Raw genomic sequence first — 18,908 nt, 5'->3', positions numbered from 1 at the left:
CAAGTTGCAACACAGAGTAAACACTAAGGAAAAAATAAATAAATAAACCATAGTTTATCAACTCTGTATTTTGATATTTACTCAATCATAATTATGTAAACTATTTATTGTTAACATTTAGAAACAACATATAGAAGAAGGAAGGAAGGTTTTTACAGATTAGATGTAGTGGTACCAATTTTGATGTTGAAACTTTCATTAAAGCTAATGAAAGGGAGACCTTCAACATGGCGGAGGAGGAAGACATGGAGATCAACTTCCTCCCCACAAATACATCAGAAATACATCTACATATGAAACAACTCCTACAGAGCACCTACTGAACGCTGGCAGAAGACCTCAGACTTCCCAAAAGGCAAGAAAATCCACATGTGCCTGAGTAGGGCAAAAGAAAAAAGAATAAACAGAGACAAAAGAATACGGGACTGGACCTTCACCTCGGGGAGGGAGCTGTGAAGGAGGAAAAGTTTCCACACACTAGGAAGCCCCTTCACTGGTGGAGACTGGGGATGAGCAAGGGGGGAGCTTCGGAGCCATGAAGGAGAGCACAGCAACAGGGGTGCAGAGGGCAAAGCAGAGATTCCCACACAGAGGATAGGTGCTGACCAGCACTCACCAGCCTGAAAGACTCGTCTGCTCACCCACCGGGACGGGTGGGGGTTGGTAGTTGAAGCTCGGGCTTCAGAGGTCAGATCCCAGGGAGAGGACTGAGGTTGGTTGCGTGAACAGAGCCTGAAGGGGGCTAGTGTGCCACAGCTAGGCAGGAGGGAGTCCAGGAAAAAGTCTGGAACTGCCTAAGAGGTAAGAGACCATTGTTTCAGAGCACCACCTAAACGAGCTCCAGAGACAGGCGTGAACCGCGGCTACCAGCGTGGACACCAGAGACGGGCATGAGACGTTAAGGCTACTGCTGCAGCCACCAAGAAGCCTGTGTGCAAGCATAAGTCACTATCCACACCTCCCCTCCTGGGAGCCTGTGCAGCCTACCACTGTCAGAGTCCCTTGATCCAGTGACAACTTCCCAGGGGAGAACACACGGCACACATCAGGCTGTTGCAATGTCATGCCGGCCTCTGCCACGGCAGGCTAGCGTCACATTCCATACCCTGCCCTCCACTAAGCCTGAGTGAGCCAGAGGCCCCTAATCAGCTGCTCCTTTAACCCCGTCCTCTCTGGGCGGGAACAGATGCCCTCAGGCGACCTACACACAAAGGCGGGGCCAATCCAAAGCTGAACCTCAGGAGCTGTGTGAACAAAGAAGAGATAGGGAAATTTCTCCAAGCAGCCTCAGGAGCAGTGGATTAAATCCCCACAGTCAACCTGATGTACTGCGCATCTCTGGAATACCTGAAGAGACAACGGATCATCCCAAAATTTAGGTGGTGGACTTTGGGAGCAACTGTAGGCTTGGGTTTTGCTGTATGTGACTGACTGGTTTTTGGCTTTATGCTTATCTTAGTTTAGTATTTAGAGTTTATTATCATTGGTAGATTTATTTACTGATTTGGTTGCTCTCTTCCTTTTTTTTTTATAGATAGATATGTATATTTTTTCCTTTTCCTCTTTCTGTGAGTGTGTATCTGTATGCTTCTTTGTGTGATTCTTTTCCATATAGCCTTATTTTACAATTTGTCTGAGGGTTCTGTCTGTCTGTTTTTTTGTTTTTTTTTATAGATTTCGGGCTTGTTATCATTGGGGGATTTGTTTTATGGTTTGGTTGTTCTCTTCTTTCTTTCTTTCTTTTTTTATTACTTTTTAATTTTTAATAATTTTTTATTTGAATAACTTTATTTTTTAAATTTTACTTCTTTCTTTCTTTTTTTCTCCCTTTTCTTCTGAGCCATATGGCTGACAAGGTCTCGGTGCTCTGGCCGGGTGTCAGGCCTGTGCCTCTGAGGTGGGAGGGCCGAGTTCAGGACATTTTTCCACCCGCAACTTCCCAGCTCCACTCAACAACCAGCAAGCTACAGTACTGGACACGTTATGCCAAACAACTAGCAAGAGAGGAACACAACACCACCCATTAACAGAGGGGCAGTCTACACTCATAATAAGATCACAGACACCCAAAAACACACCACCAGACACGGTCCTGCCCACCAGAAAGACAAGATACAGCCTCATCCACCAGAATGCATGCACCAGTCCCCTCCACCAGGAAGCATACACAACACACTGAACCAACCTTAGCTACTGGGGGCAGACACCAAAAACAACAGGAACGACTAACCTGCAGCCTGTGAAAAGGAGACTCCAACACAGTAAATTAAGCAAAATGAGAAGACAAAGAAATACACAGCAGATGAAGGAGCAAGGTAAAAACTCACCAGACCAAACAAATGAAGAGGAAATAGGCAGTCTACCTGCAAAAGAATTCAGAATAATGAGAGTAAAGATGACCCAAAATCTTGGAAATAGAATGGAGAAAATACAAGAAACGTTTAACAAGGACCTAGAAGAACTAGAGAGAAAACAAACAATGATGAATAGCACAATAAATGAAATTAAAAATTCTCTAGGAGGAATCAATAGCAGAATATTTGAGGCAGAAGAACAGATAACAAACCTGGAAGATAAAATAGTGGAAATAACTACCACAGAGCAGAATAAAGAAAAAAGAATGAAGAGAATTGAGAACAGTCTCAGAGACCTCTGGGAAAACATTAAATGCACCAACATTCGAATTATACGGGTGCCAGAAGAAGAAGAGAAAAAGAAAGGGACTGAGAAAATATTTGAAGAGATTAGAGTTGAAAACTTCCCTAATATGGGAAAGAAAAGAGTCAATCAAGTCCAGGAAGCACAGAGAGTCCCATAGAGAATAAGTCAAGGAGAAACATGCCAAGACATATTAATCAAACTATCAGAAATTAAATACAAAGAAAAAATATTAAAAACAGCAACAGAAAACAACAAATAATATACAAGGGAATCCCCGTAAGGTTAAGAGCTGACCTTTCTGCAGAAACTCTGCAAGCCAGAAGGGAGTGGCAGGACATATTTAAAGTGATGAAGGGGAAAAAATTGCAACCAAGATTACTCTATCCAGAAAGGATCTCATTCAGATACAACAGAGAAATTAAAACCTTTACAGACAAGCAAAAGCTAAGAGAATTCAGCACCACCAAACCAGCTTTACAGCAAATGCTAAAGGAACTTCTCTAGGCAAGAAACACAAGAGAAGGAAAATACCTACAATAACAAACCCAAAACAATTACAAAAATGGTAATAGGAACATACATATCAATGATAACCTTAAAGGTAAATGGATTAAATGCTCCCACCAAAAGACATAGACTGGCTGAATCAATACAAAAACAAGACCTGTATATATGCTGTCTACAAGAGACCCACTTCAGACCGAGGGACACATACAGACTGAAAGTGAGGGGATGGAAAAAGATATTCCATGCAAATGGAAATCAAAAGAAAGCTGGAGTAGCAATTCTCATATCAGACAAAATAGACTTTAAAACAAAGACTATTACAAGAGACAAAGAAGGACACTACATAATGATCAAGGGATCAATCCAAGAAGAAGATATAAAAATTATAAATATTTATGCACCCAACATAGGAGCACCACAATACATAATGCAGATAACTATCAGCCATAAAAGGGGAAATCAACAGTAACACAATCATAGTACGGGACTGTAACACCCTACTTTCACCAATGGACACATCATCCAAAATGACAATAAATAAGGAAACAAAAGCTTTAAATGATACATTAAACAAGATGGACTTAATTGATATTTATAGGACACTCCATCCAAAAACAACAGAATACACATTCTTCTCAATTGCTAATGGAAAGTTCTCCATGATAGATCATATCTTGGGTCACAAATCAAGCCTTGGTAAATTTAAGAAAATTGAATTGAATCAACTATCTTTTCCGACCACAGTGCTATGAGACTAGATATCAACTACAGGAAAAAATCTGTAAAAAATAGAAACACATGGAGGCTAAACAATACACTACTTAATAACCAAGAGATCACTGAAGAAATCAAAGAGGGAATCAAAAAATACCTAGAAACAAGTGACAATGAAAACATGATGACCCAAAACTTATGGAATGCAGCAAAAGCAGTTCTAAGAGGTAAGTTTATAGCAATACAATCCTACCTCAAGAAACAAGAAACATCTCAAATAAACAACCTAACTTTACACCTAAAGCAATTAAAGAAAGAAGAACAAAAAAACTCCCAAAGTTAGCAGAAAGAAAGGAAAGGTAAAGATCTGATCAGAAATAAATGATAAAGCAATGAAAGAAAGAGTAGCAAAGATCAATAAAAATAAACGCTGGTTCTTTAAGAAGATAAACAAACGTATTAAACCATTAGTCAGACTCGTCAAGAAAAAAAAGGGTGCAGACTCAAACCAATAGAATTAGAAATGAAAAAGGAGAAGTAACAAATGACACTGAAGAAAAATAAAGGATCATGAGAGGTTACTACACACAACTATATGCCAATAAAATGGACAACCAAGAAGAAATGGACAAATTCTTAGAAAGCACAACCTTCCGAGACTGAACCAGGAAGAAATAGAAAATATACACAGACGAATCACAAGCACTGAAATTGAGACTGTGATTAATAATCCACCAACAAACAAAAGCCCAGGACCAGATGGCTTCACAGGTGAATTCTATCAAACATTTAGAGAAGAGATAACACCTATCCTTCTCAAACTTTTCCAAAATATAGCAGAGGGAGGAACACTCCCCAACTCATTCTATGAGACCACCATCACCCTGATACCAAAACCAGACAAAGATGTCACAAAGAAATAAAACTACAGGCCCATATCACTGATGAACATAGATGCAAAAATCCACAACAAAATACTAGCAAAGAGAATCCAACAGCACATTAAAAGGCTCATACACTATGAGCAAGTGGGGTTTATCCCAGGAATGCAAGGATTCTTCAATATATGCAAGTCAATCGATGTGATTAACCATATTAACAAATTGAAGGAGAAAAAAACATATGATCATCTCAATAGATGCAGCAAAATCTTTTGACAAAATTCGCCACCGACTTATGATAAAAACCCTCCAGAAAGTAGGCATAGAGGGAAATTTCCCCAACATAATAAAGGCCATATATGACAAACCAACAGCCAACATCGTCCTCAATGGTGAAAAACTGAAACCATTTCCACTAAGATCAGGAATAAGACAAGGTTGCCCACTCTCACCACTATTATTCAGCATAGTTTTGGAAGTTTTAGCCACAGCAATCAGAGAAGAAAAAGAAATAAAAGTAATCCAAATCGGAAAAGAAGAAGTAAAGCTGTCACTCTTTGCAGATGACATGATACTATACATAGAGAATCCTAAAGATGCTACCAGAAAATTAGTAGAGCTTATCAATGAATTTGGTAAAGTAGCAGGATACAAAATTAATGCACAGAAATCTCTTGTGTTCCTATACACTAATGATGAAAAATCTGAAAGAGAAATTAAGGAAACACTCCCATTTACCATTGCAACAAAAAGAATAAAATACCTAGTAATAAGCCTACCTAAAGAGACAAAAGACCTGCATGCAGAAAACCACAAGACATTGATGAAAGAATTTGAAGATGATACAAAAAGATGGAGAGATATACCATGTTCTTGGATAGGAAGAATCAACCTTGTGAAAATGATTATACTATCCAAAGCAATCTACAGGTTCAATGCAATCCCTATCAAACTACCAATAGCATTTTTCACAGAACTAGAACAAAAAATTTCACAATTTGTATGGAAACACAAAAGAACCCGCATAGCCAAAGCAATCTTGAGAAAGAAAAACGGAGCTGGAAGAATCAGGCTCCCAGACTTCAGATTATACTACAGTGCTACAGTAATCAAGACGTATGGTACTGGCACAAAAACAGAAATATAGATTAATGGAAGAGGATAGAAAACCCAGAGATAAACCCATGCACATATGGTCACCTTATTTTTGATAAAGGAGGCAAGAATATACAATGGAGGAAAGAGAACCTCTTCAATAAGTGGTGCTGGGAAAAAATAGACAGCTATATGTGAAAGAATGAAATTAGAACACTCCTTAACACCATACACAAAAATAAACTCAAAATGGATTAAAAACCTAAATGTAAGGCCAGACACTATAAAACTCTTAGAGGAAAACCTAGGCAGAACAGTCTATGACATAAATCACACCAAGATCCTTTTTGACCCACCTCCTAGAGAAATGGAGATAAAAATAAAAATAAACAAATGGGACCTAATGAAACTTAAAAGCTTTTGCACAGCAAAGGAAACCATAAACAAGACAAAAAGACAACACTCAGAATGGGAGAAAATATTTGCAAATGAAGCAACTACCAAGGATTAATCTCCAAAATATACAAGCAGCCCATGTAGCTCAATATCAAAGAAGCAAACAACCCAATCCAAAAATGGGCAGAAAACCTAAATAGACATTTCTCCGAAGATATACAGCTTGCCAACAAACACATGAAAGGATGCTTAACATCACTAATCATTAGAGAAATGTAAATCAAAACTACAATGAGGTATCTCCTCACACCAGTCAGAATGATCATCATCAAAAAGTCTACAAACAATAAATGCTGGAGATGGTGTGGAGAAAAGGGAACCCTCTTGCACTGTTGGTGGGAATGTAAATTGATACAGCCACTATGGAGAACAGTATGGAGGTTCCTTAAAAAACTAAAAATAGAACTACCATACAACCCAGCAATACCACTACTGGGCATATACCCTGAAAAAAACATAATTCAAAAAGAGTCATGTACCACAATGTTCATTGCAGCTCTATTTACAATAGCCAGGACATGGAAGCAACCTAAGTGTCCATTGACAGATGGATGGATAAAGAAGATGTGGCACATATATACAATGGAATAATCCTCAGCCATAAAAAGAAATGAAATTGAGTTATTTGTAGCGATGTGGATGGACCTAGAGATTGTCATACCGAGTGAAGTAAGTCAGAAAGAGAAAAATAAACACCATATGCTAACACATATATATTGGAATCCAAAAAAAAAAGAAAATGGTTCTGAAGAACCTAGAGGCAGGACCAGAATAAAGACACAGATTTAGAGAATGGACTTGAGGACACCAGGAGGGGGAAAGGTAAGCTGGGACGAAGTGATAGAGTGGCATGGACTTATATATACTAGGAAATATAAAATAGATAGCTAGTGGGAAGCAGCCGCATAACAGAGGGAGATTAGTTCGATGCTTTGTGACCACCTAACGGGGTGGGATAGGGAGGGTGGGAGGGACATGCAAGAGGGAGGAGATATGGAGATATATGTATATGTATAGCTGCTTCACTTTGTTATAAAGCAGAAACTAACACACCATTGTAAAGTGATTATACTCCAATAAAGATGTTAAAAAAAAAAAAGCTAATGAAAGTTGGAAGGTGGAAGTAGAAAGAGGGCTGAGAGAATGGGCAGAGGCTTTAATATTCTTATCATACAAGTGGGGTGTCAAGATATGCATTTATCTGATGAATAAGAAATGAAGAATAAGAATGAATTGCAAATATGTTCCTAAGTTGACAAAGAAAACCAATGGACAAACAGAAAACTGGAAGAAGTGAATGAGAGAAGTTTTGAGAGGTTTAAAGGAGTTAGATCAATATTAATCACAGCAGAATATATCTAAAATTGTTAAATGAAAAGATAGTAATATCAAAAATAAAAAAAAAAGAAAAGAAAATACAGTGACTAGCTTTTTACTTCTGAAAGTTTTCCCTGGAAGTAAGGATGATTCTTGTAGGGAATTGTTGCATACCATAAACCCTATTTTACTTTTCATTTTGTCTTTATTTTTAAACCTTGTGCATATATTACCATGGGAAATATTATAGAAAAAATTAAACTCAGAAAGTTGAGATAATTCTGACTCCATGGGGAGGAGGTAGCTCCAGTGGTGGGGGCAACATAGGAGGGTCCAAACAGCTGCCCAGAGCTCCTGGCTGAAAATCAGGGAAGAGGGAGTGCAGTATTAAGACACCATCACTTCTGTTGAGCAGGTAAGAGGTAGGAAGGTACAAAGGAAGCAAAAATAAGAGTCAGAGAACAGGAAATGAAAGATAATTGTGATTTGAATCAAATGTATGAGGCTTTGGGGTGATGCCAATCTTGGAACACTCTTTCCTTGGAAACACCTCCACAGGCCTGTGGTCATTTATGAGTCATGGAAAAAGAAATTTCAGTATCATCAAAGGAGCTCAAGAGTGAGAAACAAATCTCAAGAAACTGGTTGGGGCATACAGTGTCAATCCACCATATGAATCTAAGAGCTCCTAACTTCCCTAACCTTAACCCTAACCCCAGCTTCTGCTGATGGTGAAGCCAGACCATGGGCAGGTTCTAGAACTGAGCAACAAAACACCACCGGCACGTTTGAACAAGTCACAGTTGTAAATATTTGCTTTGGTAAAGCCAACATCTCCAGGTTCTACTGAAAACTTATCTGTGGTTCCATCCACAGCAAACTCCTTCTTCAATGTCCCTTTCTTTCCTCTGATCCTCAGGGAATAATATGGTGACCAATCATCCCAGTTTGCTCAGGACTGTCCCAGAATTTTAACATTGAAAGTTCTGTGTCCAGAGAAAAATCTCTCAGTTTCAGAGATATGAGGAGAGTTGACACCCATAGGAAGAAGCCCAGGTAACTCATTACATGAGAAATAATGCCATAGGGTGAAAATTTCTATCTTGGGAAGTGCTTTTTGTTCCTTGAGATTTTATTTGATCTTCACAAGCCTGTACAGTAGATGTGGCAAGACTTATACTCACCCTCATTTTACACGTGGGCCAACGGAGGCCAAAGAGATTAATCATCTGTGAATAACGCCACAGTCAGAAATTATTTGATATAACATTTTACTCGACATTTCTTGACTCCAGATCCTGTGTGCTGTCCCATATATAAAGTTGCTGTGTTAAAATCTGTTCCCTAGTTAATAATGGTAATAATAATTTTTCATTATCTTATCCTCTCATCAGTAGATACCATAATTAGCCTCATGCTAAAGATAAAGAAATTGAGATGCAGAGAAATGAAACAATTCATTTGGGAATACACAGTGAATGAATGAAAGGTAGTCGGTATTGGAACCTATATTCCTCTTCTCTGTTACTATGCCCTAACTACCTGAGCAGGGGAAAAAAATGTGCAATTCTCCTAATCTTAAGGAATTTCTACTATGACTCCCCAGAAACCCCAACCTATTTTTTTCAGTTTTATTCCCCACTAGTTCCTTTTCATGGTTCCTATGTGTCAGCTGATCTGGCACAGAGAAGAACTGTTTTCTGATTCTACAATACGTCTACTGCTTTCCTGACTCAGGTCTTTGTCTTCATAATTTTCATGCCTAGAATTTATTCACTCAGATACTCATAGTAGGGTAGAGGAAAAGAAAAGACAGCCTCTGCAATCAGACCTGGGCTTAATTCACAAGTATGCTACCTACTAATGTGGGTGATCTTTGGCAAGTCTCCCAAAGTTTTCTGAGCCTTCATTTCCTTATCTGTAAGTTGGAGACAATAATAGGGAATTATGCTGGACAGTTTGAGAATTAGTGAACACCTGCTCACAAATTATCTAACACTATGCATGGCACCCAGTATGTGCTCCACTCCCAGGACTTGGGTAAAACAGAGGAGACTGCAGTTCTTACCATTGTGTATTTCGGGAGTGGCTGACAATTTCAAAGAAAACTGTATTCCATGGACAGATCTGTATTTTGAATATATCAATAGATGTGTGTTTGGTGAAAATGATGTATGCTTTTTGACAGGAAGCCTTGCAGTTCTCAGACAGTTATGCATGAAGCATTGTGAATCCTTGGGTTTAGTTATATATGGCTCGTTGTGCATTTTGCAGAGTGTATGGCACTTTATAGACAGTGCATTTGAGGACATCTGAAAGTTGCACAGGGCCACACGTTACATGGCCATCAGTGGATTTGCAAGGCAGCCGTGCATTTTGTGAAGATCTGCATTTTGAACCCACCTGGGGTGATGAGTTTTAATATCACTCTGCTTGTAAATACATCTTCAATGTCCTGTTAGTTACTGGTTTGTCTTGTAAACTCATTTGGTTTTCTTTTTCAGTCTAAGGCTGGAGCCAAAATAGTTAAGCTTGAGCTGAAAAATCCACGACATAATGAAATTCTTTCATTAATCCTTTATAGTTCTGTCTGACCTCCATATATATAAATCTGTGCATATATATATATATATATATATATACATTTTTTTCTGGGAACATAGAGATTAAAGTGTTAAAAGATCTATTTTTAAATTCTTTTTTGTTTTAATTTAGTTTCCTTTGTTTCCTACCAATTCCCCTTCCACAGAGATGTCATTGAAAGAAAAAATACAACTGAAAATATGGAGCCATTAGATACAAATGAAAATCTTAAAAAAGTAAAAATCAAATCTCTACAAATTAGAGGGAGGAATATAAGTGTTTTGGCAAAGACTGGAACACATTCCTTTACTTCCTGGCACATAGCTAAAGTACTCTCCCTGGCCTTCTGTAAAGCTGGCTTTGGCCACATGGCTGAGTTCCAGGCCAGGCCAGGAGACACAATGAACCAAGCACCTCAGTTGCATTCGCTCTATGAATCTTCCCAGTTCACCTATGAAATTCATGTCAACCACATGTTAAAAATGGGGAATCTGAGTCTCCCAAAAATTAAATAATTTTCAAAGATCCCAAATCAGTGGTCAGGGGAGCAGGTAACTGATCTTAATATTAACAGTTTATTGGATTATGGACATAGATAATCAAAATAATGTATAGACCATCTACTAAATACTATTGGAGGGTTTACCAATGTTACTGCAAACAATGGCCCTATAGGCCAAAATAAGCAATTAGAAAAATGATGCCATTTTCAATAGCTACACAAACTATAAAGTGTCTAGAAATTAAGCTAACACAGTATGTGCAAATTGTGTAGAAAAATATGCAAATATTATTGATATAAATTTAAAAAAATAATTTGTTCTTGGGCAATCTAAGCCCAACACACATTGTAGTTTAAGAGAGAAAATAGGAGACAGTAACAGACACACAGAGAGGTTGAGAGGCAGGCAGGACATGGTCTCTATAAGATTACACAATATTGGTAATCAGGTCAGTTACTGAAAGGTTCTCAGGACTTTTGCTCTTAGGAAGGAAGAGGGGTGAGAACAGAGTTTGGGACACATGTAGATAATGTTAGATGTTGTTACTACTTGGACTACTAGGGCCCTTTTCAGAATGCAAGAGGCGAGTGGAAAGCTGTAAGCAGTTAATAAAATCCAGGCTGAGTAATTTGGGGTCAGGACTGAGTTCTGTGCCATGATTCCCCCTAAGGAATTTAATTGTTCTTGCAATCTATTTGGCACATGGGACAGACCCGAAGCCCCAATGTCCCCCAGACCAATAATCAGGAGACCTCTGAGTTTCCAGCTGCACCCCACACTCAATGCAGGAGAGCTTCCTGGGGCAGTGAGTTCATTTCTTAAATAAGCCATGGAGACGTAGGCACAGAGAACAAGAGATAAACTGAGGCTAAACGTCTAACTAAGGAACGGATCCTTGATTAGTCTCTCCTCTGCAACAAACAAGATGGTCCTCTGACCCATAGTAGCTTCTGTGAAGGTCTCTTGCAGCTCAGCTCCCTGGATGCTAAACTCATATCTTGCTCCACTTGGAAAGGCTCTTCATTTTGCAGAGAGAACATGTACACGTAACCTCCAAGGGCTGAAGTGTGTGGACTCTTCTGAGTTCTGCAGGGTTGACACATGAACTTCCTGTGTTCAAATTCATTTCTATCTAATGCATTCAGAGCAGGCTGCCCCAGGGAGTCCAATTACCTCTAGGTGTGCTGCCCTCAACAAGGGCTCCCTCTAAAGCCCTGGGCTCTGAGGAAGAAGCTTCAATATCCTGCTGTGACCACAGTGACATGCTCTCATCAAGAAAGATAAGCTCTCCTTGTGAACTCTTTGGACTTTATTCTGATTTCCAAGAAGGTAATGATCATAGCCCCATGGGTCTTACAAGATTCTAGAGTCAGAAAGGCCTGGATTCACCCCCTGCCTTTTCCCATCACTGGCTGGATCACAAAAGGGAAGCTGCCTAATTCTTGAAGCCTCAATGTCTTCAATTTTCAAAAGGGAAACATTGTTCCTATCTCAAACTATTAGCAGGAAGACATGAAATACTATGTGTAAAAAGATCAAATCACACAACTTCACTCTCTAACATTTAGAGTATTTGTTCAGGTTTTTGGGTGTTTAATTCTGGATCTTTCAGCATGCCATTTCACCTCTCCTACCCTCAGTTTATTCATCTAAATAAATGGGATTAATATCATCTACCTCATAGTGGTTACTGTGAAAATAAATTCAAATTATGTCATATAAAGAGTAAAGGATTGAAAAATAAACATCATTACCATCAGAATTTGATTATAAATTTATTTTTTCATTTCCCTCCCTGGTAACCTGGACATCTTCTCAAGAAAAGGTTTCAAAAAAAGGTTAGAAAAAAGTAAAATTTCCCCACCCCCTCACCTTGAGTTTTGGGGAAAAAACGAGAGAGAGAGATTGAGGACTGGAGATTCCCATAAAATTTTTAAAAGAAAAGTCTGGTGTTTTCCAATTTTCTTAGATGAAATACAGCAAGATTAGCCTTTGAAAAATTAAAACTTTTCCTCTGGCTTCTTCATAATGGAGAAGTTATAAGGAAACCTGACTAAATTACTTTTTAATTGGCAAAGCAATAAATCAGTGAAGATGTATTCTTTCTGTATTACAGAATGACTCTGTGGGATCTAGAAGTGAACCACTTAGTGTGGCATTGCTTTGTCTTTCTTCTTTTTCACAAGTTTATAGAGATAGACACACTAAGGATGAAGAAACATATGAGTCCTGGAATAATAATTTGACTTTTGGATCAGATGAGAAAATCCCTGAGCTTTAATTCAACCCAGGATTGAAGGATTTCAGGAATGATTTTCAATATTCTAAGAAGATCATTACCAGACCTGATGGTATTTTTGGTAATAACTAAGTGCCATAAAGGACCAATCAAGGATTACGGACAGTTCTGGTCTGTGCCTGGATTAAGAGGCACAAAATGACTATGGCAAGATGATGTCATAATCATTCTGAACATTTGTGCAACACTTTATAGCTTACAAATGACCTTCTTATTCATCACATAATCTGAGCCTTCCAATAACTCTGGGGAGTAGAAAGGAATAATATTAGAATTCCCTTCTTACAGATAAGGAAACTAAAGCACAGATAATTTTCATGACTTACTTAAGTATATACAGCCTAGAAAGTGGCACAGTTGAGATTGAAATTAATGTCTGTCTGACTTCAGAGTCCATGGGGAATATTATTACCAAATTCTTCCATTTTGCAGAGAGAACATGTGCCCAGGTCCTCCAGGGTGAATCGCATGGGTTATTCCAAAACAGAGCTCAATGTTGCAAAACAGAGTCTGAAGATAACAATTTTAAAGACTCAACAAGAAGGAAACCAGACCAAAATGGTCACAATACCAGGATAAAAATCCAGGAATAACATTTCAAGAACAAATTGGTTAGAGACCAGAAAGAGAATACTTAATTGCTAAAGTATAGACTTTGCAAGAGGGCTGCAAAGACTGACAGGGAATTTATTACATGTGCTTTAGGCACATTATTTAACTCCTCTGTGGTAAAATGAGGATAATTCCTCCTACCTCATCTGTAAAATGAGGAAACCAGTTTCTACCTCATGAAATTGCTTTGAGGATTTTATAAGATATCTGAATGACTTTGCTGCACACCTGAAACTAACACAATGTTGTAAATCAATGATACTTCAATAAAAAAAATTTTTTAAAAGATTGTAAGACCATGCCCGTATAATAAGGATCATTGTCATGGCTCTTAAAAGATCATTCATACGAAGCGAGCATGATGAGTCATTTTTTCTCTAGAACAAAATGTTTGAGAACCCCTTCACCTGGCCTTTGGGCCCTGCTTCTCAATGTATTCAAATGACAGGGGGTATGGTATCTGTCTACACAAAAGTGAAAGGACTACAGACTCCAGAGTCTAAGACACCTTACTGGGAATATGGGAGTCCAGTTGGAAAGGTCAGTTGGTACTACCTGGTGGAGATCTTTGTGCCAGAACTTGGGCTCAACTCTGCAGGCGGTACATTGAAGGCTTTGGAATAAGAGACTGACATTCTCCCAGCCATGTTTCAAGAAGTCCCATCAGGCTGCCACCTTTGGAGGTAGAGGGATGTACTGGAAATTTGTTGAAGGACTCCAGCCTAAGGAAGAGAAGGAGGAGCCAACCATGACGGCTTAGAATTACTTCTCACAGGGGTAACGAGGGGCCATGGACCACTCAAGGATTAGCTACAACTCAAAGCTGGACTCATTTTTTAAAATTTAGTTATTTTAAAAAATTGTTTGTTTATGGTTCAACCCATCAGACCAGGTGCTATACATAGTCACCAATGTCACACAAGTTTGTGGTTGATTTTAAATATCAATTTTCAATACTCACTCTTGTTCTTTGTGCCCATCTGCAGGTGATTAAAATCCTATCTGGTTTCCCCTGGACCCAGACACCAATACCTTGTCAATGCCGTTCTCTGCTGGCGTCACTGGCTCTTTCACGGACTGTGTCTTCCTTTTGTGCCTGAAAGACATTCATAATGAGCTCCATCTTCCCTCACCCCTGCCTCTCTGCCTTTATCTTCCGATCCATGCCCATGTCCATTTTTTCTACTCTCTTAGTCCAAGAACTGTTCTTTTGTACCGTTTGGCTTTCTGGCTACTCCTTGATTTCTTTTCACTCCTCTGTATTCACGCTGACCTTTTTTTGTTTTGTTTTCCTGGGACAGTTATTGCTTGACAGCATTCATCACCTCTGGGTATAGAATCATTTACTCACCATGCATCCTTTCTTTCCTGTTGAAGTTCACTCAGTGTTACCTTTATTTCTCCCTGATTCTGCTCTGCTGCAATCTGACTTTCCATTATTATTCTTATCAGCAGTCTGTTATTTACAGAGTGCCGAAATAAGATAAGCTCCTTCTAATATAGATGGGACACAGGCAGTGTGGCTGGGAATAAGAAATGTGAAAAGGAAGACAGAGCTACAAAAAACAGAGCTAGAGGGGTGTTGCTGATGGCTGGATGAAAAATGAATTGAAGAAGGGGTTTGGGGTAGAAAAGTGAGATTGCAGCGGACATAGTTATCTTCCAGGGGAGGGAGTGAGAAAAAAATCATTACTGGTCATCTGTTCTGTGTTGAGCACTGCGTGAAATCCTGTGAGTTCATCATTTCATTTCATCTTTGCTCTAGACTATGAGGCAGTATTAGCCCTACTTTATGGATGAAGAAACTGAGGTTTAGAGAAGTTGAGTAATTTTCTGTCTGAAGCAGAGCCTGCACACAAATCCAAAGGTTATAAAGATGTAAAACATTCATAGAGAGTTATTTGGCTATATCTCAAAAAGGTTAAAAGCTTACATCCATTAATCCAGTATTCCTAGATCTAGATTCCATCAGACCATTGGAGTCCATCATAAACAAATATTTTGAGATCCAGAAAAATATTTAGGTACTAACTGCTCATGGGATTGCTATTTGTAATAGTGAAAATGCTATCACAGCCATATGTTTTGAGGAATAATAAAGTACATAATGGCATATCCAATCAAAGAGATTTGATGAAAACATGTTAAATAACATTTTAATGTCTGTAATTAAAGTTGAAAAATCCTTATATGAAAGTATTAAAAGTATAAAAATTAGACATGCATATATATTTACAATAGAAATGAGATAAAAATTTACAAACAAAATATTAATGTTTTTATCTCATAGTTTCTTCTTTAAGTTATAATAAATAAAGTGTTTTCCCTCATTTTAAAGTAATATATACTCAACTCAGGAACTTGGAAAATGCCATCAAAATAAAAAGAGTTAGTGGAAAATGGCAGCTCTGAACTTCCTACTACTTAACTTTCTTTAATCTTCATAACATGAGATAGACAAGTGTTTGTATGTATAGTTTTATGATTTTCTGATTCTCAATTTGAACATTTTGGAAAACATAGTCAAAAGAAGAAGGAAAAGAAATAAAAATTTCTCATAATTTTACTGCCCAGAGATGACCACCAATAAACTTTTAGAATGTTTCTTATAACTCTTTACTGCATTATTTTCTATGGTAGAAATCTGGCTCCCTATACTGGTATTTTAACAAAGGAAAAAAAATCAACACAGGATTAGGCATAGGAGACTGGTGCTCTGAAGACATATGTGTTTATCCCTAACAGTTTACTCTTATTACAATCGTCAATGTATTTATATCACCCACTAGATTAGAAAGTCCCTCCTATAGCCATCATACATATTTTGCTCACAGATATGGTCCTAACATCTAGAATAATATCTAGCATTTAGTAGACACTCAAAACATACTGTGAAAGAATTAATGATGTAGGAGAATTTGCCCCTGCATGGTTTATTTGTCTTCAGATTTTTAAAAATGGCTTAATTCAAAGGTGTTCCATAGTTGCAGAAAATTATTTTTCCATTTCCTTGATAATGAAAATGGCCATATGTAGTTCAATGCTTCCTATTTTAGTGAGAAAGAAAAGAAAAAATAAAACATGACTGGGACTTCCCTGGCAGTCTAGTGGTTAAGAATCCATGCTTCCACTGCAGGGGGCATGGGGTTCAATTCCTGGTCAGGGAATTAAGATCCCATATACCTTGCAGTGTGGGTGAAAAAAATAAAAAAGCAAGAAAAAAAACATGATTTATTGGACAATTTTTCTGACACTGTGTCCCAAGCATTTGGCCTGAGTTAAATGATAGAAAATAATAATATCAGTAATTGTTTTAAATGATATCAAACACATCAAGATAAAGCTTGCTTATTAGGGAACACAGATGCTGATACTGTTGAAAGATAAAAGCAAAAATGGGTTAACTTTTTCTACTAGAGAAGGACACTCTGGAAAACATATGACCTTGATTATTATAGAACTTGGGGTACATAGGAAGCAAGGGGAGACCCACAAGTTCTTTAAAACCACACTTTTTTCATTATGGTGTTTCTTTTTTTTCTTTTCAGCATTATTGAGGTATAATTGATAAATAAATTGTAAGATACTTAAAGTGCACAATATGATGGTTTGATATACGTATACATTGTGAAAGAATTTCCCCCCCCATCAGATAAATTAACACATCCATCACCTCACGTATTTTGTCCTTTTCTTTTCCCCGTTGGTGAGAACGTTTGAACTCTACTCTCAGCAAATTTCAATTATACAGTACAGTGTTATCAACCATAGTCACTATGTTATACATTAGATCCTCAGACCTTATTCATCTTACAACTGAAAGTTTGTACCCTTTTACCAACCTCTCCCTATTTTCTAAAACTCTTCAGCCCCCTGGCAACTGATTTTCTACTCTCTGTTCCTATGAGTTCAACTTTTCTTTTTCCTTTTTTTTAGATTCCACATGTACATGATACTATACATATAGTATTTGTCCTTCTCTGTCTGGCTTATTTCACTTAGCATACTATGTTTATCCATATTGTCATAAGTGACAGGATTTACTTCTTTTCTTAAAGGCTGAATTATATATATATATTATATATATATATATATATATATATATTATATTTCACATTTTCTTTATCCATTCATCCATCAACACTTAGGTGGTTTGCATACCATTATGCTTTTTAAATTTTGATTTATTGCTCTGCCAACTGAAGCATATCTTCAAGTGATTTATAAGGTCATTTTTACCATATATTTTTGAGCCTTTGCAACATAATATTTTCATGTTATTTGAAAATGCTTCTATTGTTTTCAAATACAAATGACATCTTGGTTGATATAATATTCTTTGGTAAACTTTATTTTCTCCAAAATGTTGAACCCTTGTTCCTTTGTCTTCTAACATTTAGTGATACAGAAAAGTCTGAGAATAATCCAATTCTTTCTATCAGTATTGAAAGAAATGAATACCTACCATTTTTAGGTTGGATTTTCATTACCTATTTTCCATACTTAGACTCTTCTCTGTTCTTGTTTTACTCTACATACAAATAAAACACTTTCATATCCTAACAATCATTCTTTCAATTCCATCATACTTAGACTTTTCTTCTCTTATGATTTGGTGCTCTTTTAGAGAATGTCTTTTTATAGAAATCTGCTTCACTATTTTAAAGTTAATTAACTAAGAACATAAAAAATATTTCCCTTCATAAGTAATTTTCAGAGGTTAAATATCCACAAGTTTTGGTGAAACTATTTCATTTACCTTGTTTTGTAGTAAATTTTTTCATGATTCTTGATTCATTACTCCAATTACTGTACATTTTATGTTTTATTACAACTGCCCAATTATCTGAAGATTTTATTTTAATTATTTTTGAAAGAAGGGTATCTACCCAGACTCAGCACTTGCTGAACAGCATCCTGTGTATCCTGCCCTGGGTTCCGACCTGTTTCTGATTGGGTGTGAGTCACACTCCCTTAGCAGATTAAGAGCAGGTTATTCTTACTCATTTCCATAAACAGCTTCAAAAGGATTTTCACCCAGGAGATCTTGGATGAAATGTAATCTTTTCCTTCCCTACTACTCTTCTTAAGATGGAATATACTACTGTCAGCCACATACAAATCCCTATCCCAATTTCTAGATAAGTTTTCTGTTTTTGCGTTTTCTGAATTGGGAGACACCAATTGGAAAACATGGTGAGAACCACAGAAAATTGGTAATAACCCAGTTTTCTTACTGTTACAAAACAAACCACGCCTTTGAAAACCAGGGAAAGTTGA

General features: G+C 37.5%; 1 protein-coding gene across 2 annotated transcripts in view; it reads right to left on the bottom strand.

Annotated features, from left to right (window-relative positions):
- Window positions 1–18,908, bottom strand: part of LOC309660907 (uncharacterized protein) — a 404,218-nt gene that overhangs the window by 44,923 nt on the left and 340,387 nt on the right. Inside the window, exons 4-5 of one of the 2 annotated variants that reach the window (XM_082462030.1) lie at window positions 14,590–14,724; window positions 10,107–14,350 (exon numbers count right to left, since the gene is read on the bottom strand). In XM_082462030.1, the coding sequence (XP_082318156.1) occupies window positions 14,619–14,724 (106 nt within the window). In that variant the 3' untranslated portion in view covers window positions 10,107–14,350; window positions 14,590–14,618. Of the gene's footprint in view, window positions 1–10,106; window positions 14,351–14,589; window positions 14,725–18,908 lie in introns of those variants that run through there. The other variant, XM_082462031.1, reaches the window with a different exon arrangement.

This window comes from Balaenoptera physalus, assembly GCF_965194825.1.
Source record: "Balaenoptera physalus genome assembly, chromosome: 5".
Taxonomy (NCBI): domain Eukaryota; kingdom Metazoa; phylum Chordata; class Mammalia; order Artiodactyla; family Balaenopteridae; genus Balaenoptera; species Balaenoptera physalus.
The sequence above is the reverse complement of the archived record's forward strand: the minus strand, read 5'-3'. Positions and strand labels throughout refer to the sequence as shown.